Here is a 24,157-nt window from a genome sequence, read left to right as displayed (position 1 = left end):
GAGAGCTGGCCACAAAAATCACAGGGCAGCCTGATTATGAAGTGAAACTACTATGGCTGGCACTGCATGCTTTATGCACTGACATTCAATCCAACCCATTCGATTTTTCCTCAATAGCCAACTCTACAGTGACTCGTGAAGTTATAAAATGTTCAAGAATGTGACTTATTAGTCACCCCCACATTCCTGCTAGGAGGGAATGATGCTAAACCCTAAGAGTAGCATGCCCTGACACTCAGAAGGGGAGGAAGAGAAGATAAGTAACTGGTGCCATTTCCTTTTTCATCTTCCACTAAAGAAAATAGCCTATTTCATCATGATAAGAGCTATTTAAGGCTTTCCAAAACAAACATCCACAGGACTATGTGAGGGAAGGTTAGAAAGGGTTTGACACTCAACAGATGATGAGCCAAAAGTGATCTACAAAAATGGGGAAAAAGATATAACCTATATAAGTAGACAGTTCAACCTAATTTATACTCAACAGTTCCTCTTAGAGTATGATGTAAATACAAAAAAAGGTGTATCATTTTTTTCCTCAGGTATAATGATACTGCTGAATGTTGCCAAGGGAAAGAACAAAAATGACCAATATATACAAATGAGTACATAAACACACAAAATAAAATGGCATTTAAAACTCATTCTGATAATAAACTATCCGTGTTTAACTTACAGCTTCTAATTGATCCATTAACTTTGATAAAAATTTACGACATTCAGGAGTTTTACTATCAATCTTCATTCCAGTTTGCATAGCATATAAACGACCTACAAAGGAAAGAACAATAAGTTGATTTTAAATTTCCTTTTAAATGACTGAAAGTTTTGCCTAATAACTAAAATAAAATTCTCATTTACTATGAATTTTATTTATAAATATGAAGGACACAAAAGTATCATCCAAATAATAAAAGGAGGTCCATAATGATAGCACATTTTCACTAAGCTGATTATGGGATTTGGGATTATGCTTCAAAACAAACAAAACCAAGAAATGACTAGGTAGGTTAACTTGTCAAAACAATCTACAATTTAATTAGCAAGTCAAGACATTCAGAACAACCAGATGTACAAGAACACTCAGACTTTCTGAACAGAGATAGTAAGAACTCTTTTAGTTATTTTTATGTAGTATCTCTTTAAATAAACTTTCTCTTTAAAAAAGAATAAAAACACTTGAGATAAGACTAAAGACCTTTGTTACAAACATTACAATTTTAATAGCATTCTCAGTTACAAGAGCTGTGAACAGTTTTGGAGTAATTACTCTTATCACTGGTATATACATTAAGGGTCTGTCATTTCCTCTAATATAAATTCAACTATATCCCCTATCGATCCATGTCAGCACTAGTTTCCACAGTATACATGTATCATTCAAACTAAAGCACATTTATGTAGTCTTCAAATTTTCATTTTTTATAAATTATGTTTTTCATTGTTACAAATGATGCTGTGATACCATATCTCTTCGTATATACACACGAGAGTTTCCTGAGCTAGGTGCAATTCTCGGGTCCTGGTATGTGTGCCTTTTTTCATTTTGGGATTGTCTTTTAAATGTCTAAATTTTAGACATTCCCAAAATGAAAAAAGGCACACATATCAGGGTGCATATAGATATAAGTGCATTCGTATCTATAATATATGCAAGCACCCATTTTTCTCTCAACTCACAAATTAAACGTAAAAATTCTTGTCAATCAAAAGACTGAAAATAGTAGTTCACTCTTTAAGTTTGCATTTTCCTGAATTCTAAAAAGGTATTAGATATTTATGGCATAGCTCTATATTCTCCTTTGTGGATACAGAAATTAAAAAAAAAAACAAACACAACTTTTGCTAAATTAGTTTTCTTTTCTTTCTTTCTTTCTTTTTTTTTTTTTTGGTACCAGGGATTGACCACTTAACCACTGAATCACATCCCCAGACCTTTACATATTTTTATTTTGAGACTGGGTCTTGATAGATTGCTTAGGGCCTTGTTAAGTTGCTGAAGCTGACCTTGAACTTGTGATCCTCCTGCCTCAGCCTCCCAAGCCACTGGAATTAACAAGTGTGCACCATGGTGCTGACTCAGATTGGTTTTCTTTTTAACAAAATGATTTGTAGCAAAATTCTTTACAGGTTATGAAGTAGAAATATAAATTCCTTCCCCTTCCCTGGAATCTTTGTGAAACTATCTTCCCTCCCTACTTTTCACCTAAGGACAAAATCATCTTATATTTAATAATGCTTAGTATTTATCTAACCACAATTCAAACTTCATGATAACGAGGATTTTGTCCTATGTTGTTGCTGATGTATCCCTGGCATCTAGGCTAACGCTTGGCTCTGAATAAACATTTTCTGAATAGATACAAACATAAATGAAATAAAGTGCATTCTGCCCCACTGATAAAAATGTCACTTTTATCATCCATTATGTTTTCATGAAATAGGACCCAATTGTTCATCCTGCTTTTAGTCCATTAGCTTATCACCATTTGCTTTACTATAGCATCATAATGAAATATGTTAGTTACTCCTAGGATTTACAATTCAATTATGTCTACCTGATAAACTCCTCTTTGAAAATGTATTAATATATTCATGATAGTGATTTCTTGTACCCGCTGTTAATTTTAATGATATTATCTGATTTTGTACTTACACAATTTTTTTTTAGTTGTAGATGGACACAATATCTTTATTTTATTTAATTTTATGTGGTGCTGAGGATCGAACCCACTGTCTCACACATACTAGGTGAGTGCTCTACCACTGAACCACAACCCCAGCCCCTAATTTTATACTTTTTAATGACTAAGACTTTTAGACCTCTCATGTTAGACAGCTTGAAATTTACTAATGTATTTATTTCCTCATACCAAAATTAAGGATTAAATCCAGTTTCAGAAGGAAAAAATGGAGGTTCAAAATGCCATACATGGGCTGGGGCTGGGGCTCAGCGGTAATACACTTGCGTCACATGTGTGAAGCACCGAGTTTGAGTCTCAGCACCACATATAAATAAAAATAATAAAGGGTCTATCAACAACTAAAAAAATATTTTTAAAAATGCCATACACATTTGATACTCCCATAACAGAGTAAAGGCATGGTGCTTTTATTGTATACTAGCCAGCAAAAGTGATCACTTTGATGTACAGATACTGATTTGAAAGTTAAAAAAAAAAAATGTTGAATAGCTTAAATATCCATTGCTTTGGTCACACATCTGACTTAAATTTTCTCTCCTTTTCATTTCTCTTTTTAACCATTCACATTATCTACCAAATATCTAGGCCTTTTTCCCATTTAACTATGCTAGATTTTAATCAGTTGCCTCAATCCCTATTAAAACTGCTTCCAAGGCTGATTCACAGTGGGATAGGGAGAGGGAGCATGGGAGTAATAGACAAACTCTAGATAGGGCAGAGGGGTTGGAGGGGAAGACAGGGGACATGGGGTGGTTAATGAAGTGGAATGTGATGATCATTACGATCCAAGTACAGGTATGAAGACATGAATTGGTGTGAATATACTATGTATACAACCAGAGATATGAAAAATTGTACTCTTTATATGTAATAAGAATTGTAATGCATTCTTCTGTGACATATAAATAAAAAATTTACATAAAAATACTCAAGGGATGCAAGTAAGAATAAAAAATAATGCCATGAAAAAAAAATGCTTCCAAAACCACTCATATTTCTTTTGAGTTATTCAAGTCTTGTGCCTGACCGAGGCATGCTGTTTTACTTATCAGAACTCCCTAACCACTTCTTTTCTGTGTGCTGTCCTTGTCCTTTCAGAGTTTGTGCTATATTTCTTTTTTTTAAAGTGTATCATATGAGCTCTTTAAATAATAAAAATATTGGCTGTAAATACTATGCCCAGTCTTTTAATTTTTGAATGTTATTTTTAAATAAAGTACCTTATAATGCTTATGTAGCCCAAACTACTATTTGTGACAATCCTCCAACCCCAACAAATCTAAGTTTGGAAAGTTCTTTTATCTCCAGAGAATTAAATAATCAGTTATATGACTTTTCTGGTTTTTTCTATGGTCTAATCTTTTCAATTTAACTCTAGTCTAACTTGTATTTCCCAAGTTACTGGTATCTGTTTCAAAATCACTTAATATGCTAATCTTTTCTACAGTGGTTTATGGTTTCTTCTGTAATGCTTTTTGGCTATTTGATTTTGCTAACATCCCAGATCATGTCATCTTCTACCATAATAACATCTATAAATGATAATATAATTTTTCTTTCCCTAAATTTAATCTTACTATGCCTTACTGTACTGCCAAAATTCCTGAAGGCTAATAGGGTCCTTGCTCTTATTTTTAAGAAGGCAGCTTCCAGTAGAGAATAGGGATTAGAATGCCAGGTCCCATGCACATTGCTCATATTTTCTTAACAGAGCCAGTACCCTCAGTTATACTGAAGCTAAGATCTTTGAGACTCACATACTCCAGGATTCAGAAAACAACTGCCTGGAATGTACAAAGAAAACATTACCATTTTTGACTGGGTATTTTTATTTCATTCTTCTAAATTTTATATTTTTACATATCTCATGATATATATTAGTACATCAATACATCAATATAATTTACAAATAATATACATAAAAGAGATTTAGGTTCATTTAAATATATATATATATATATATATATATATATATATATATATNTATATATTTTTAGTCTTAGCAAATAATAAGGACATTATTATATAGCAACATTCTTAATTGAAAAACTGGATCCTCTCAGAATGCCTTAGGACAAAAATTGGTTTGGCATAGTTTCATAATAAGTTCAGTGATTTACAATTCTTAAGTACAGAATTATCACAAGCTGTATTTTCTAATATAAACAAAAGTGAGAAGACCTTAGATCTACTTATTTTTTGCCATAGGGATGGAAAAATGATTTCTTTAATACGGAACTCTATTAAAGACAAACAATTCATTTCAGCAACAGCAATATGAAAAATTAATGTTTAACATGGAAAATACCTACCAAAGCAGAACAAATAAATGTGTAGCTAAAATTGTCTATAAGAAAATAATCTGATTTATTTCATAACAGAAATTTTATTTTTATGAATAAATATCATTCAATGTTAAGTAATGAGGCATGTTTGCAAAAGGCTTAAATACTTCTAACCTGATGTTAGTTTAATGTGAGGCATTTAGGAAACAACATTTATTAATCCTAAAGGTATATGTAATTCAAAGTTCCATGGAGCCTGAACATAAATATTCTAACACAGTTTGCTTATCCTCGACAAAAATAAAACACATGATATAAGCACAAAAAGATATATCAAAGCAATTGTGAAGAGTGAAGCTCCTTAAGTTAAAGACATGTGGCACTCAAATAGGATATTTATTGATATTTTGAAGCAAAATTTCATTCCCAAAAGTAGAACTGAATATATTATTCTAAGTATATTGAAAATACCTGCTTCATGATTAGCATTATTGTTTGTGAAGGGACTTCTAAGTCAAATATTAAATTACAAAATTTTTATGCAGTTATACTTTACTACTTTCCAAAGTAAAATAACAAAAACACCCCCTTGTACACAATTTGACATTAAAAAAAAAAAAAAAGGAAGGAAGCATGAATGGGTATGTACTAAAGGGTATTTCCTTATTCATTAAATAAATATTTTTGGAGCGCATGTTATAATATAACAATATGAAGTTAACAATTACTTCAGACCTTCTAAAATTAAAAAAAAAGTTATGAAAAAGTAATATACAGGTTTTTTATTTTCTATAAAATAAGCAGACATTCACTTTGATCCTGGATGTTAGCACTGTGCCAATACAGAGCAGGCACTGACTATATTTGATTAAAATGAGACCACAGAGTCTATCTCTGGTAATGATGAAACAACAACTTATCATTCCATTTTATACACCTGCACAAAATATAGGAAACAAGTTTTCAGAAAACAGAAAAAGACAGCAGATCATCAGAGCTGGAGAAAAGAACAGAAGTGGTGACATCATTGACTAGCCCTGCACTGTGCCTGGAGGCACATTCCAAATTAAGGGTCAAAGAGGAGAATTCCAAGAAGACTGTGTCCTCCAGTTGAGTTGAGAAATCCGAGTTCAAGGACTGAGGCAGTTATAAGTTGAAAGGCAGCAGAGTTGTGAAGAGTGATCAGCTGAATGCTACTATGTTCATATGTATGGAAAAACTCCAAAAGGCCAGCAGAACGAACAAGAGCTACAGAACATTCAAGTTCCAATGAGAGTGGAACCAGATGTTTGCCCTGCGTGTTCAGTAGACTCCAACATTCATACCTTAATAGTATGGTTTACCTGTCCGTGGAGCAAAGGCTATTTTATACTTGCCTCAAAGCTAAAAACAAAAACAAAAACAAAACAACAACAACAAAGGCACAAAAGGATTAAAATGAACTGCAAATAACTTGGCCAGATCAAACCCATTTAAAGTAAGACCACAAATGTCAGATATTAATGAACTTAAATTCACCATGTCCTGCATTCAACAAAAAAAATCACTAAATATGCCAACAGATTAAGAAAATGTGACCCGTAACAAAACAATGAACAGATCAAACGATATCAAAATAATGGAAATAGCAGATGTAAGTCAATACTAGGAAATATACTACGAAAATATTTAAAGAAACTGAGTAAAAAGGAGAAATGGAACATAACACAAAGGAACTCAAATGGAAATTCCTAGGGATGAAAAATATAATACCTGACATGAAAAATTAACTGGCTATGATTAATATTATAGAATCCAAAAAGGAAATGATTAGTGAACTTCAGAACATGGCATTAGAAACTAACCTAAAATAAAACAGGGAGAAAAATGATTGTAAAAAAAAAAAAAACCAAAAAACAAAATCTACAAGGCTCAAAGACCTTGTTTTTGGATTATCCATGTAACTCAATTCCTAAAGAAGGGAGAAGAGTGGCAAAAAAAAAACAAAAACAAAAACAAAAACAAAAAAACCACTGAAAAAATTTTACATTTTTAAAAAATGAAGACGGGAAAGAAAGCTTATTTTTCAAACAACAAAAGCTAAAAGAATTAAATGGCAGCAAACCTGCAAAATAAATGATAAAGATCTTCAAGGGAACAAAAAGACATCAGATTTAAAACTTGGATCTACACAAAAGAATAAAAAGAGATGAAAACTGTATTCATGTGGTTAAGTTTAAAAAAATTATTTTCTCATTTTATAAGCATCTTTTATTGGAATGTATACTTAAAAAGAAAAAAAAATCTATTAGAGGCTATATAGCATATGTGTATGTACATTACAAGACAACCACAGAAAATGACAGGAGAGGTGAAAAAAAAGTAATTACCTTATATGTGAGGTTATATATTATACCATGATAATACTAAAGAGGAGCTGGGTGTGGTGGGACATGGCTATGATCCCAGCTACTTGGAAAGGAGGCTGAGGCAGGAAGACTGAAAGTTTAGAGGGAAGCCTGGGCAACTTAGCAAGACCATATTTCAAAATAAAAAATAAGGAGTTGATGATATAAGCACTGAAATAAGTAAATAAAATTAAGAGTTATATAAAAAAATTATGAACCTGATCTATTACTTTGAGTTTATTATCAAAGAAAGTAAAGCTCCACAAAGTGAGGTATATTTGCCCAAGGGCACACAGCAAATAAGTGATAGGTTGAGTCTGGCACCAGAGTCATCTTTCTTTATACATGCACATAAAATTATATATAACCACATATTTAAATTTGTGACCCATAAGAAAATGTGACCCATAACCAAAAGAAATAAACCAATAATCAACATATCAAACAATATCAAAATAATGGAAATAGCAGATGTAAGTCAATAGTAGGAAATATGTTATGAAAATATTTAAAGAAATTGAATAAAAGGAGAAATGGAACATAACACAAAGGAACTCAAATGGAAATTCCTAGAGATGAAAAATATGTTTTCTGCACCATGCTTTTGTATACTATGTTGTAGACATCTTCTGTAAAAAATATAGCTCCATATCATTTACCTAGTTACATAATATTCTATTATATTAATGTACAATAATGTACCTGAACTTGCCCATACTGGCATTTAGATTTCTCAATTTTATTTATTATAAAAAACAGTTATATATCTACTTTTTACAGTGTCAACATTGCCTTTAGGTGAAGTCTAATACACTGGACTAACACATTAAAAAGTCTAGTTCTCTTCATATGGTGACTGTTTAATCAACTTGTGATCATTACAGATTAAGAAGGTATTAATCTGATAGGAATCTTACTGACACAATCATTAATTGGCTGATTTTTTTTTTCTTGAAAGGAACTGAGGCCTTAGGAGAGTAGGTGGTACCTGAAGTTATAGAACAGATGGTAATGCATATAATTTTAAATTTTAGTTCAAGAAAATGATGCTCACTAAAGAAAACTGAATGGAATGTGGCAAAATGCTAATGGTGATGATTTTAAGTATGAAGCTATATGCTTACTTTATTTTTTTCTATGCATTACAAATTTTCTATTATAAATACATATTAATTAGACCAATGGTTTTCAAGGGAGGCAAAAATAACACTGCTTTTTGGGGAAGCCAGAAAAGTGGCGGCTTACTTATTTTTTAATTTTGTAATCTGTTAATGCAATGTCTGGGGGGACAATTTAAAACAGTGATATACTGAAATGTGCTGGGCAGTCCTGACAAGAATTCGCCCTTCAAGATGCTAACAGTGTTTCCAAAGATAAACAAATATAAATTGAGGTTAAAAACAAACAAAAAAAAAAAACCCACAAAAAACAAAAAACAAAACTGAGAAGCCCTGTTAAAGCACAGTGGGAAGGGAGGGTAAATATGATCCATCTGTGATGAATTTGAGCAAAAGCAGGAACTGAACAAACATGGTTATTGAAACCTATTATAGAGAATCCTATGCTGCTCAAAAAGGACATAAAGTTACACTTTGAAAAGCAAATGTAACTAGTATTTAAAAAAAATCCTTATCAAAGATGTTTACATTTGCCTGGGTACTAAAGAAAGAAACGAAAGCTCAAGATGTGTTATTTGACTCCATAGACCCCTATTCCTTCAAGCTCATGTTTTTTTTTGTTTCTTAAGAGATATAAAATGATTTACTTTATTCAAGAAAAGAGTATTAAAATGACTATTGTTACAAAATAAAATTAGTATTTGTATGTATGTCCATAAAAACAAATGATGAACGGAATGCTGATTAAGTTAGTAGTATACTCTTCTGTGCATTTTTGTTATTAACCTGTCATTCCTACAGTATAGTATCCCGAGGTAGTCTATAATAAAAAAAGACGTACTTAAGCAAAAGAACTATGGTCTCCAATTTATCATTCAGATTCTGAAACCAGCAAAGAAATAAAAGAACTGCTTTTATTTACTAGTTAAGCTTGTCTGACTTTTAAAAATCCAATTTCTGTGTGATCAAAACAACAAAAATAACAATAGGAAATAGATTATTAATGGCTAATCTCTATGTGGATTACCATCTAATAACAAAGAAATCCAGTATTATTTAGCTTTTACTTATACTAAGTTAAATTTTTCTATATGTCCTGTATCATCTCTGAAATAAAATAAGCAGATGAACTAACAAATTCCTAAATATTTAATTTTCCCTTTGATCATATAAGCAAGTGAAATCTCTCAGGAACATTTATATACCTTCATTGAAAGTCTATTGATCTTACAATGTCACCCCCTAGAGGAAACTTCATAAAAAACAAGTGTGAAACTTCATACCTTTAGTTATAACAAACTTAAAAAAGGAAAGGAAGATCTTTCTGGCTTTAGCTTTACCTACAAGATTAAACTTGGCAGTATCAAAATATTTATCATACAGTGTCTGCTGTTACTAGAAATGCAAAAGAAAATTTCTGCTTTATTAAAGGGAAGGGAGATGAAATTCAAAGATATAGGGTTGTTAACAGAAAGTCTGTCCTTCATTTCCATTCTCCACTTTTTCACTGTCTTTTTGTCCTCCCAGTTTAACTATCCCCTTTCCCCTCAATCACTCTGCTGCTTATTCAACAACTTGTCCTCTCATTATAGGCTACTGACAATTTTTTATTCAGCCATTTCTCTTCTGACATCTGACAATAAGTTCCTGAGTCTATCACTTAGTAACAAAAGGACCAGAATCACAGCAAAGACCAAATGAGGTATCTTGAAGGAAATCATTATTGCTACAAATGCCAACAGCTGCATGTTAGTTGCCTGGCTTCTTGTTTTGGTGACAACTATATGGTTATTGTTCCCTCCAGGGACCACTACTGCAATAAAATCCAGGTCCTTTTAGCAAATATTTCTGGAGTTCCTATTCTTTCAAAGCAGCAAGGGAACAAGTTGGCTTCCATAAGTATACAGTTTAGAAGAGAAGACAAATAAAAATGAAACTAAGGTAAAGCCACAGAAGACAGAAAAGACAAAGCAAATATGTACCTGAAAACTAGGGGTTTAAATGAAGGCCTCCCAGGAAAAATGACTTCAGGCTAGTAGTACTTTCAAGATAAAAATGGAGTTTGTGTGGTGGGAAAAGGAAGAGGTGTGGAAGTAGAAAAAATAATGAATGTTCAAGTCTTGGCAACAAGAGAAAGTAAGGTACCAAGAGTGGAATGAAATTGATTAAAACTACAAACTATTATTCGAAATTCAAATCATAAGGGGCCACTGAGGACACATTTTTTTTCTGACTGATATGAAGCTCCTAACAGGTGGCTTTAAAAACATTTTTTGCATTTCATAAAGCTTTATCTTACTTTTATGGTTTGAAATATGCCTCCTTAATAAAACAGAAAACTTAAAAAAAAAATCACCATCTCTGAACCTAAAAGCCACAACTTTCCCCTAAGTACACACATACAAAAATATACATTAGATCATTGTGTATATATAATTGTGTACCCTACATTTTCATATAACTTTCCCCTTACAGAAAAAAATGCTTTGTAATTTTTACACGATTAAAGTAACCATTTCCACAATAACATTTTTATATATATTAACATATATACATATAACATTTATATACATATAACATTTATGTGTATATTTATATATGCGATATCACATATATAAATATACACATAAATAAGTAACTACTCAGGAAGTCTGCAAAAGTTTCTTAGTATATTTGTGATTATTTCCTAAAGATGAATTTCCTAAAACCAGAATACTTCATTATAGATATTTTTTATTTTACCCAAAGGCCTTCAAAAACTTTCTATCAATCCACACTGCTATGTCAATACAGGCTTTACAACATTGATTGGCACTCAGGTAAAACTTTACCATTTTAATTCACACTTATTACTAAGCTGAATGTTAATAGTTACTATTTACTTTTTCATGATTTGTATGTACATGTTTTTTTGTTGTTGTTGTTCAGTAATTAATGGGAGTCTCAGTTTTAAAAAAAATATATATTTGTGTTTTATGTATTAGAGATACTGATCCTTTGTCCTGTTACTGAAAATGTTTTCCTAATGCATTATCTATTACATTAATTTGTATTTCTTGTGTCACAGAAGTTCTATATAGTTAGAGTACACTACGTCATTTACTTGAGTTCTTTCATTAAACATTTGAGGCAACAGGAATCACCTGTTTGAAGCAGAAACTAGGAAGACACAACAGTGCAAGCGTAAGGTGAGGGTATACCAGAAAAATTCAGATGAAAAATTAATGAGTGGTCAGTTGTGAGTGAAGGGAAGTTCAGCTTTTAATTTTCAGCAATTTGAAAGTATGGCAGAAATAGAAGATATTCTAGAAAACTTAATATATCAACATTAGCTCAAGCAGATTTTTTTCAATAGAATTTAAGAAATACATTAAAATTCCCAAAGATTACAAGTTTTGCTTTATTGATGACTTCTTAACCCAACTAAGTTGAAAAAGATGTGCTCTTCTCAAGAATATTTAAGAAACTAGCATAACATTACCCCAAATCCCAAAATGGTAACTTAAAAATAATGATAATGAAAGAACTAAATAGTCTCACTTAAAAACATTCTTGGGAGAACACAGACAAAATAAAATGAACTAAGTAAGAAAAATAATAGTTAGAGTCTTGATGTCCCAAAGCACAATACAAAAAAGAATAGAAAAAGACAGATGTTACCAAAATTACCACCTTTTTGTTTGTGCAATACTTTGTTATGAAGACAAAAAGACAAGCTAAAGACTGGGAGAAAATATGTGCAAAACAAATACCTGACAGAGGACTAGTAACCCAATGATTTAAAAAAAGGGGGTGGGGGCAGAAACTTAAAAATTTCACCAAAGATGATATGCATGTAGTAAAAAAGCACATGATAAGATGCTCAACTTCATGAGCCATCATGCAAACAAAAATTAAAACTCTGACACACAAATTAATGCTAGGTACAGGAGTGCATATCTATAATCTCAGCAGCTCAGGAGCCTAAGGCAGGAGGATAGCAAATTCAAAGTCAGCCTCAGCAACTTAGGGAGGCCCTAATCAACTTAGTGAGACTCTGTCTCAAAAAAAAAAAAAAAAAAAAAAGAGTTTGTGTGTGTTGAGGATATGACTCAGTGGTTAACTGTCCCTGGGTTCAATCCCTAGTATCTAAATAAATAAAAAACCAAATAAATAAATAAATGCTATGCTGAAGTTTTGGAGAAACAGGTTCACTCATTCATATGTTGTAAGTGGAATGTAATATGATACAGTCACTCTGGAAAATCATACTAATTTCCTTTAAAATTAAATGTACAATTACTAATTTTCTAGATTAATGATAGAAAACTAAAAGTAATGAATTGCTGTAAATATAAGTCCAGAAATTATACTTCTGGTCTTTTATCTCAGAGAAATGATAACTTATGTTCACACAAAAAACTGTATATAAACATTCTAGCATTATTTGTAATATGTATATATTGGAAACAAACATCCTTCAATGGTCAAATTGTTAAGTTTTAGTATAGACACATGATGGAATATGACTAAGCAAACTAACTTGGATCAATTTCCAGAGAATTGTACCAAGTAAATAAAAGCCAATTCCAACAACTTACATATTGTATGATTTCATTTATATAACATTTTTGATGATAAAATTTAAGAACCAGAGAACAGGTTAGAGTTTATCAGGAGACAGAGGTGAGGTAGGGGTAGAATGGAAAGTAATATGGTTATCAGTAGGCAACATGAATGATTTTTCTCGTGAACTATTCTTTCTTGATTAAGGCTATAGCTACAGAAGTATATACTTGACAAAACTGTTAAGAACTAAGAATGTATACACACAAACAAATGTAAGTAAAACTGGGAAAGTCTGAGTAAGACTTGTGAATTGTATTAATATTAATATTTTGGTTGTGATGATATATTTTAATTTGGTAAGATATTTCCACTGGAGGACACTGTGTAAAAGGCACATAGGGTCCCTCTCTCTGAATTTCTTAAAACTGCATATGAATCTCAAATTATCTCAAAATTCAAACAGGGAAACAATATACATGTTATCTCTATAAATAGACAAAAAGTAATCTGACTTACATTGTTTCAGCATTTCTGAAGTGTTCTGAAAATAAAATAAAAGAGCAAATAACCTAGAAACAAAACTAAGGCAATTTTCGAATATGGTTAAACACTGGAGAATTACCATTAAGGCCAGAGATAGGTCATTTTTGGAAATTATAATAAATACTAGAAAAGAGAAGGCACAATGTGTATATTTTATCATGATATGACCTATGACTTATTTGAAAACTGATAACAAACACAGTAAGGCACAGGTTGAGAATCCTTTATTCAAAATGCTTGGGACCAGCAATGTTTCAAATTTTGGAATATTTGAATAAACATAATGAGATATCCTGGGGAAGGTACTCAGTCTCAAAGTGAAATTTTTTTATGTTCTATACACATTTTGAAGGCCATTTTCTATAATAATTTTATTAATTTTGTGTATGAAATAGTTTCATGATGTGGAACCTTCTACTTGTGACATGCAGCACTCAAAGTTTCAGATACTTAGTGTTTGGATTTTGGATTACACAACCTGTAATAAATTATAAAATATACAGTATTGGGATCCTATTACATTTCCCTTCTAGATTAGTGGTAGAAAACTAAAAGTAATGAATTGCTGTATATTTACTTATTCAATTAAAAAAATAACAATCATTCACTATGTCTTAGTGAAAGAAAACAAGATATTAATTCTTGTCCTCCAGGAGGACCAAGATTGAAAGGAAAATAGATGTTTATAAACAATACAATGTGTTAAGACAAGGACCACACTAGAATAATTTCTAGACCATCCTTAAGAGGTTATAAAAAGCAATCTATAAGAAATAAGATTGTAGTGAACCAGTAAGAATAAGTTAGTCAAATTCAGATGAAGTCAAAAGGGGATTCCGGCAAAGAGCTGCTGATATAAAGCTTTTATGAATCAGAATGTAGTTTAGCAATATAATTTTAATCTTTTTCTCACAAAAAATTCTTCCTTACTCTAGGAGTTTAGAAAAATATTATTTGCTATAAAATAGAAGAGTATCCCTTCACACATTTTGAAGCTGACATATAAACCTTTTCTTCAAGAAGTTTAAACAGGTTTTAAAAAAGTGAATTCTATACTATAGGGTATTGATTTAACATCTGAGCAGTCATCTTAAATGTTAACCGCCATCTTATGAGTTTCCCTTTCCTGTACTTCCTCTGCGGGAACACTCCCCATCCTCCACAGTGACCTACCCCATGGTACCATAACCCTATGCCAATCCCAAGGACATGACCCCTTGAAAGCCCCATGGTGCCATCGACCTAAGCCAATCCCATGCTATTCTCCACCCACCTAACTGACACAAGCACCCCCAGCCTAACACCTGAACATCTCAGGGCCTCTCTCTACTCTCTAGAGGGATGGCCTTTATTTGTCAGCTCTGACAAATAAACGTTCATGTGGATCTCCACTTGGTCTCCGTCCTTCATTTCTGGCTCCCCTGTCTCTCGCTTCTCAGTTTCCTTTCACAGACTATATCCAATACTGATATCTAAAAAATACATCACTCTTCCAATTTTAAATATTTTAACAATGTGGTAACTATCATAATCTTCTGATTATAAAGAGCTAAGAGTCAAGAAAGTTTAATTGTGCCTTTTTCTTTTGAAAATATCTTTTTCTGATATTTCTATTACTTAGCCTGTAGAATTTCACAATAAAGGATGCATTTGTATGCTTAAGAGTCCATTCTTGGTTCTCCTTTATACTTCTGCAACAAAAAGTGTTTAAAAGTTTACAAAATTTCCATGAAATAAAGTATTTTGAGTCTTTACAATTATTGTTAATATATAATTGACAACCACACAAATACGTATTGTACATTTTAGTGTTAAATATAAAAAATAAGTTTTTATTGGAAATGTGTCTTATAATCAGTTAAATCAAATTAATATGATTAATACTTTTTTATGAATTTAACATGGAAGAAACAATTCACATAAAAAATTAGAAGAGAATGAAAGGAGTTTGTCACAAAAAAATCCTTGAATCATTTGAATTCCTTCTGGTTTATATGCTAAAAACCATATAATCACCTCCCTTCAAACAATATTTTTAATAATATCTTAGTTGACAATTGAATTAGGTGTGTTTCAAAATTTCTTTAAAAACTAGAAATGGATTTGTTAGGCTATCATTCCAGTAACTCATTTTCTCAATTTCTATGACATATACAAAAATGATATTACAAAGATTCATCGTTTCCCTTGAATCAGTCTTCATGTTTATTGTACGACACAGTTAGAAACATTAATTTCAACATGGTTTTGCCAAAAAAAAAGGTTTAAATGTTTTTATCCCATCATCTGTTTCAAATATATTTTTGTTTAAACAAAACAAAGCATAAACAAATAAAAACAAAACTAGACGAGAACCTCAGAGCCAAAGATTTAGCTCATTAGTTTAAGGAGAAATGTCTAACATATTAGATAAATGGCAAAGCCAGTTGTTAATGCCAAACTACTTTTTCAGAAAAATATAACTTAATATTCCAACTGGAATATCAACCATCCCTTTTCTAAATTTTAATTCAATAAAGCAAGAAGCCACAGAGCCCCTAGAGGAGCTTGTTGTTTGGATAAAATAGAGAACTTTTGCTTTTGGTATTTTTCTTTTGATTGTTATGTGTTGCTCTCAACTTAGGAATTACTGAACAAAGCATGCAGCAATAAGGTCTTCTAATGAAAATTCATATCGTTTTGGGAATTTGGAACACTGCAACACAGGACAGTGTTTAAAATGAAGCATTACCCCTAAGAGCAGGAGAATTTTCCCCTCTGGCCCTTGCAGGTAATTTTCCCAATGCTCCCTCCCCAAACCCTCTTACGCATGACCTAGGCCCCAAACCACTCCTGCTAGCCCCCTTGATAAAATCGAAAATGTGGGTGCTAATATTCCTGAACAATTTCTCCCTCTTTTGAGATTCATTCTTGTTCAACTGTTTCTAAAAAGAAAAACTCAAGGTGACTCCCTGTATCCTACTAACACTATGTTCTACCCTCTTTCCTCAAACTAGATTTTTTTTTTTTTTTAACTTTCATGACCAGTATTTTAAAATAAGGGCTTAATCATTGCTCTAGTTAATTTTCTTCCCTGCAAGACAGGGAAAGACAAGAAGATTTACCTATTATCTTAATTAATAGAGGCTTCACTAACACCAGCAATTTGAACTGTCTCATTTTTCTAGACACTTTGGATTTCCTACCTTCTCCCTCAGGGCAATATACCATAACAATAAGAAATCTGACAATATACATTTCTTTGTTAAAATAGAAAGGCAACTGGAAACAGGAGGCAAAGACAGTGGCATACTTTGCTTTCCTGATCAAAAGCACTTGTCAGGAAGAACAATTTTAGAAAAAGAGCTTGGAAGTTGTGAATTGGAAAATTGATTCCTTTAGACTTCGAAGAATATTATAGAATCCCCAGTTTGAAAAGTGTTGGTTATGTATGCTTAATGGACAATTACCAGAAAAGAAATCTTGATTAGTGTTCTGTTGAACAGCAGAGTAAGATCCACAAATACAGCAGCTAAAGCAATCATCAGATGGCAAACACAAACATTTGAATTATTCAAAGTAAAAAGAGTATTTAAAAAATCAGTGGTAACAAAACTATCTAAAATAGTCTTTTTTCCCCCTTCCCTATTAACTTAGAATGATATTCTTTACTTATAAACAGTTAAAATCATCTGATGAGGTTTTTTTTTTTTTTTTTAATCATTTTGGGAATCTGGAACACTGCAGCACAGAACAGTTTTTAACATGAGGCATTATCCTTAAAAGAGAGATGTATATATGATATATATGAATTATAAAATACACATATTGGGATACTATTACATGTCCTTAATAATTAGTGATAGCATCTTAAAAAGTGACAAACTGCTGTATAATTTATTTATTCAAAAACCAAAAAATTTACAAGTATTCACTATCTTAGTTACTATATTAGGAGTTGGAATTCAATATGTACCCATACAAAACAATCTGGAAACAAAAAATAAAAGTAAACTCAATAAATGGGATAAACAATAAGGTTCATGGAGATGAAGACAGGCCTCCAAAAAATCAACAGAATGTAGAACAAACAAAAATGAAAAATTGTGGAAGAATTAAGAACAAAGAAGTTAAAGAGGGAAAGTGCAACATTAATCAGTTTCACTAGGGAACAGAGAGAAAGTAGAAATAATATCTGAATAGATTCTAAATATTTTTCTAAAACTGATGAAAGGTATCTATCTACAGACTCAGGAAGCTAAAAGTCCCAAACAAGTAGACAGAAATAAATAAATAAATAGATAAATACAGGCCTAGAAAATTAGAATGTAAATCATAAAGCAAGAGACTGATAAATTTTAATAGTTTAAAACTGAATTTTTGAAAAAGAATTTCATAGAAAAAAATCAAACTATGAACTGGAGAAGACATCTGCAACACAAATAACAAAGCATTAATGTATATATTATCAAGAAAAGACAGTACAATAGATAAAAGGGCAAAAGTGGTAAATGGGCATTTCAAAGGGGAAATCACATATGGGTAATTAACATATGAAAAGATGTTGAACATCATTAAGACTCAGAGAATTGCAAATATAATTCCAATGAGACACCATTCACCCCCACCATATTTGTAAGAATTAAAAAGTCTAATAACATCAAACATGATGAGTACATTAATGTTCATTTTATTATTCCTTAAATTCAGTATGCACATTATGCATGTTCTTATATATGAAAAATTTTATTAACAACTGGACTTTGCAATAAAATGTGTGTTCATCTCCCTGGGGAGAGCCATTTCAGTGAAATAGTGGAGATGAAAACTAGACTGCAGTGGGCTGAAAAGGCTCTTTAAGAATATAAAGGCAACTACAGACTATAGACAATTCAAGCTTATGTATGGGGTTGGGCAGATAGAGCTGCAGCTTTAGGGGGAAGTCCTGATGAAAGTTTCTGTTATGTTTTTATTTTTTGAATAAAGAAAATCAGACAGGCTTAGAAAGAAATAACAAAAGGGTAAGGAAATAAAGAGTCTGGAAATAAAGAGTCTGGGGCAGTCACAAAGGTACAAAATAACTCATGAATAAGGATTAATTTTAGATGAGAACAAGGGGTCCTATTTCACTGTTATGAGAGATTACTTCTTTGTTGTTCTCCTACCATTTTCCTCCAGCTCTATCCACTCCAGTCACAATGGTGTCCTTACTCTTCCTTCAAGTAGGCCTCTGCCTAAGGATTTTTAAACTTCAATCCCTCTATAAAGAATACTCCTTCCCAAATGTACATGAAGAGTTGCTTTCCAATCCTTCCTTCCATGAAATGTCAACTCAGGTGTGTTCTCTGACCAATTTGAAACTAAAATCCCCTTCACACTCTCTACCACCACTCTAGTACTCCCTATTTCCTTTCTCTGCCTTATTTTTATTCATTATCTTCTAATATTGTATAGAACATATATTTGATTGTTTAACTTCCCAACTCCCATTGTATGTAAGGTTCGTGAATTTGGACTGCAGCTACGGTTTTTAGTAATTCTTGGTAAAAGATAAAAGCTCAACAAATACATGCAAAATCAATGATTAATGGTTCCTGCTTAAAGAAGTATAGTGAAAACAATGCTGTTAACATTTTAACAAAATGAAGTCAGGCATAGAGTGTAAACAATTTACTGCCTACAGAAGAGATGAAAATTGAGTTGCATCTTAAATCAGGAGTCTGACAAGCAGAGAAAAAAGGGGGCATTCTGGGACATTTGGGAATGGGGTAAACGTGGAGTACAGTAGAGATGACCAGATTTTAGCTGACCTTACAATGTCAACAACAGAGGACAAATACAGAGCTTCTCCACTCTAAAAAACCTTTTAGAAGATTTATTAGTAGGTCACTTGTTGTATTTGGAGTACAAAATCTATAGTAAAGTTTATATAAAAATACCCCCACTATTCTCTTTAACTAATGTAAAGGAAAAAGTCTAAACAAACTTAACCTGTTTTCCCACAAGCTCTAGATACACAATATGTAGCACAAAGTGGGAATACTGCTAACAAACTTTTCAACTAGAAAAAGAAGCTAGGAGTAAATACTGCCATTGGTGGGAAAGAGCAGTTGGGAGGCGAAACAGGAATTGTCAAATTCAACTATTTAGTAGCATATACTCTCTAATTACCATTTACGAATTCTGCAGTGGACCTGAGAGCTGTCATAACAAACCTGCACTTAACCCCCGTTTTCAGAGTCTATCTTCCTTTTTATCCACATCACTACTATCTTTGAGACACTTTTTCGTTTTAACCTCATCTCAGTTACTCAATTATGCAGCCTATTTCCAGGGGGCAGGAAGCTCAGAAAACCTGGGGGTGTGTTCCAGAGTTCATCAACCCCTTTAATCAGTTCTGGAACGCAACAGAAAGAAACGGGAGAGGCGGTGGACACTATGGTGCTTTGGAGTTTGGGCCATTCTGGGGCTTGTGAAAAGGTCTGGCTCCCTGAGAAGGGCGGGGACCCAGGCGTTCCCAGAGGTCAAAGCTCAGGTCGAAAGCCGGGGGACCGGGCGTGCCCCGAGAACCCTGGGTGGCCTGTGGGCCCCGGGGTGTAACTGGGAGGGGAGGGGCGCGGCGACTCGGAAAGACTCACAGTAATAGGCCACCACAGGGTCCCGCTTGTCATGCTCCTGAGCGGTCCTCAGATGATGCTGTATGCTCTTAAATTGTGGGGGGAGCGGGGGCAGGGGTGCAAGAGCAGCCATCTCTACTCCAGGAATCACCTCTTCCTACTCGCGCGTCAGCGACACTTCCGCTTCCGTCTGGGCGGTCGCGCGCGCGAGCGTCGGGCACATCCCAGTCTATCTCTCGTTGCTCAGCGACGTCAAGTCAACTACGGTTGCTCAGTAAGGACAAGCAGTGCGCGCCTGGCTCTTGGCGTTTATAGCCCAAAGAGGGCTGAGCGCCTCGGCAGCAATGTTGTACATGACACTGGCGCTCTCTGCTGGTAGAAGGAAGAAGAGTTGTTTTGTTTTGCTTTTTTCGTTTGTTGATTTGGCTAGTGGCAAAAGGAGAGATAACAAAGGGAAAAACAAGAAAATAATGTTTATTGACTGGGAGAAAGAGTAAAAGCCCAATTGCTTTTGGCATCATTCAGCATTTATCCCTTTCATTTATTTCCTCAAGTAATCTTAATAGTGTCCATAGTAACCTTTTTTTGATTAGAATTTTAATTTACATTATTGCATGAGAGGAGAAATTGTGAGTTTAAATTTTAAATTTGAAAATTCTGTGTTGATACATTGGATAAAATAACCAGATTTTTTCAACATAAATACTAAATGCATGAAGCTAAAAGAAAATCAAACTTTTGTTGTGAACTTGCTAGTGAATATTTTTAGTGAATGAATGTTCTGTAGACTGTTATTACTGAAGAATGATTAGCAATTTACAAAGTATTTTCACATTCATTATCTTGTCCTCTATACAGAGTGTTGGGGACTTATTCAATGCTGTAGTCTCATACCATGGTGCAAAGGCATCAGCCTTTCTTTCTATCATCAGTGATCTCGATTCTCTTTGCTTTCATTTTCATCACATAAAATCATACTTCAAGACTTTACGTTTTATTACCTCCTTCAACAACTTGCATCTTTGCTTTGTCTCAGTTCCCATCTTTGAGGATTTTTCTTAAAACTCATTTCCATTGAAATCCTATTATTTTCAAGAACCACACTCTCAAGCTCTAGAATTTCTCTTTGCCTACAATTTTTTAATTACTCTCCTCTCCCTACCACCAATAACTCATTCCACATCTTTATATTATTACACTCTGCATTCCTTGTTTGCAGAATTCATGGTATCACTCTGGGTTTGTTTGTTTGTTTCACCCAGCATGAACAGATTTCTGTACCCGTCACCAATCTCAGCAATACATTCTCAAATGATATCTTGAGAATGTATTTTTTCTTTGTCTTTCTCTTTTCACCTCTTTTGACTTCTTAAAGTTTCTGGGTCAGTTGAGAAATCAATGAAGAAACACAGACTGGAACCTATATATGTCTTCTTTCCAACCACACAACTTGTCATTTATTATTCACCTATTACTTCTTCATTTTCAACTGTGGCTACCCTTAAAGATCTATTTAGAAGCTTTTAAAAAGGATTATATCCAGGTACTAACCCCTAGTCATTCAGATTCAATTGTTCTGGGTTGTATCCTATATATCAGTACTTTAAAAGGCCCTAATGAAATTTTAATGGTGCATGTACTAGAGTCAAGGACCAGTGCCCTAGAGAGTGTCCATAGATAATATTTCAAAGTTTACCTACTTTTTTTCAAGTCAGGACTTCTGCCCTACTTGCCTTGATGAACTATTTACTTCCTGCTATTGAGGCCACAGATACGAATTCTTTCACCTTCTCTCTGTCACAATTCAAAGTAATTGTAGCTAGCATTTGCTGAGCATCTACCACATATCATGCATGTTGCTAGTGTCTTTCTATTAATTTATTTAATTTCACCATAACCTGTAAGGCAGATATCATAATTATTTTACAGATGAGAAAATGGGTCACAGAGTTTAGGTAATTTGCACAAGTCACAGTCAGTAAGGATGAGTGTTTAACATTGAAATCTAAGTGTTTTGCTTTCAGAACCTGTGTACCTAACCATTACCACTGGACCAGGTTGTCTCGGTAGACCAATATATTCTTGTATTTTATCTTTGCTCTATTCCATTATTCTATTCCATCATCCTCTTTCTTGTGAAAGCTGCACCTTCCTGTTATTTCCTGACCTCTCCCTTTGGGACCCCAATTTTCCAGTCCCTCATTTGCTTATGTGGGCAGGTTGGAAAGGTGTTAGGGGTAAACAAGTATGTGAAAGGGATGGAATTGGCTTTTGCCCCATTGTATCAACACACAGCTGTCTTTTTTCTTAACTGTATACCTTCATGAGAGAATAATTGATATGATGGGGTGCCATGGAAAGAATAGAGGAACTTTGGGCAAAGGGGAGGGAGGGGCGTGGGGGCAGGAAAGATGGTGGAATGAGATGGACACCATTACTCTAGGTACATGTATGACTGCACATATGGTGCAACTCTACATCGTGTACAACCAAAGAAATGAAAAGTTGTGCTCCATTTGTGTACATTGAACCAAAATGCTTTAAGCTGCCATGTATAACTAATTAGAACAAATTTTAACAAAAAACAAAACTAAATAAATAAATAAGAAAAAAAGATAAGTTCAGACTGTGTTAGCACTACAGCACTTTGGAATTATGCGATGAGATGAAACAAATATTAACAATAGTGATGCCTGTTGTTCTTCTTTTACTATATGAAGAACTTACTATGATATTTTGCCTAAATTCCCCTTCTGTCTGGCCAGTTTCAGAGGGATCTGCCCTTACTTTCCAGGACCTTGGTAAGCGAGGGGTTGGTAGAGATGCAGAGCGAGATGGGGGTGAGGGTGACTAGGGGAAGAAGAAAAGGGAGAGAAATTAGAACTGAACCATTTTTTCAATGGGAAAAGTTAAAAGTTTTGCATGCCCACTGGACTCCTTGTGTATGTATGTTCACCTCACAGTAAAAGTTTCTGTTCCATTGTGGTCAGAATTAATTTGATGGCAAAAGACAAATCAATCTATGCAGTAAGAGTTATATCTGTAGCTATATCTTTTGGGTACCCTGCATGTGTTACCCCCATCCAAATATCATGAGACTCACATCCTAATTTGTTGGAATCCCCCCAAATAAAGATGTTTCTTGTTAGAAAAAAATCTATCAGAAGAATAAGGGAAGATCCTGAAAACAGGGATAGGCACATTTACTCTGCTATGGCTGTGACATTTTGAAACCATAAAAGTTACAGTTTACATTTTCAACATGCATAGTTAGTTCTACAGCATCACTGAATTACATGAATACTTTTAGAAAGAATTAACGTGTATATGCCGAATTATTTCTGCTCCCTCTGTTGTTCCTATTTAGGATGCTTATCCTCTTTCCAGTTCCAGATTCTGCTTAATATAGCTTTAGAGAAAACTTGAGAGTATTTAGTATAAGTCCCCTTTCTTATTTTACTTTTTCACAATTTCATGAGGTATTTTAGGTCTATTGTATTTCCACATAAATTTCAGAAACAACTTGTCAATTTCTACAAAAATTTGCTGGATTTTGACTGGAACTATAGTGAATTTATAGATCAATTTGAAGTGACTGAAGTTAAAAATGATTAAGATTTTCAACATTAAATTGTTTGAAATATTCTGCAGACATGTTAACTTTGATAAATTTCATTATTCAAGTAGGTTTTTGTACATTCTTTAGAATTTTTTATGTGCTTGATTATGTTTATGAGTAAAGATAATTTTCTTTTATTTTCCAATTTGTGTTTAGCTTTGTTTGCTTTATTTATTGAATAAATGTATGTTCAAGTATATATTTGGCTTTTTAAATTTCTTTTATTGAATTATAGTTCAACATGAAATAGAAGTGATAAAAGTGGACATCCTTGCCTTTTCCTATATTATAAGGAAAATTGTTCATTCTGTTGGTATTAAATGAGATGTTTACTGAAGATTTCCTAAGATGCTTTT

The 24,157-nt window shown here is 33.1% G+C and overlaps 1 protein-coding gene across 2 annotated transcripts in view; it reads right to left on the bottom strand.

Moving 5' to 3' along the window:
* Vta1 (vesicle trafficking 1) overlaps positions 1–20,385 on the bottom strand; it is a 67,807-nt gene extending 47,422 nt beyond the window's left edge. The window contains exons 1-2 of one of the 2 annotated variants that reach the window (XM_015501809.2): positions 20,204–20,385; positions 677–771 (exon numbers count right to left, since the gene is read on the bottom strand). In XM_015501809.2, the coding sequence (XP_015357295.1) occupies positions 677–771; positions 20,204–20,315 (207 nt within the window). In that variant the 5' untranslated portion in view covers positions 20,316–20,385. The remainder of the gene's footprint in view (positions 1–676; positions 772–20,203) is intronic. The other variant, XM_015501800.2, reaches the window with a different exon arrangement.
* Positions 20,386–24,157: the final 3,772 nt, after the last annotated feature.

This window comes from Marmota marmota, unplaced genomic scaffold, assembly GCF_001458135.2.
Source record: "Marmota marmota marmota unplaced genomic scaffold, marMar, whole genome shotgun sequence".
NCBI classification, from domain to species: Eukaryota; Metazoa; Chordata; class Mammalia; order Rodentia; family Sciuridae; genus Marmota; species Marmota marmota.
The sequence above is the reverse complement of the archived record's forward strand: the minus strand, read 5'-3'. Positions and strand labels throughout refer to the sequence as shown.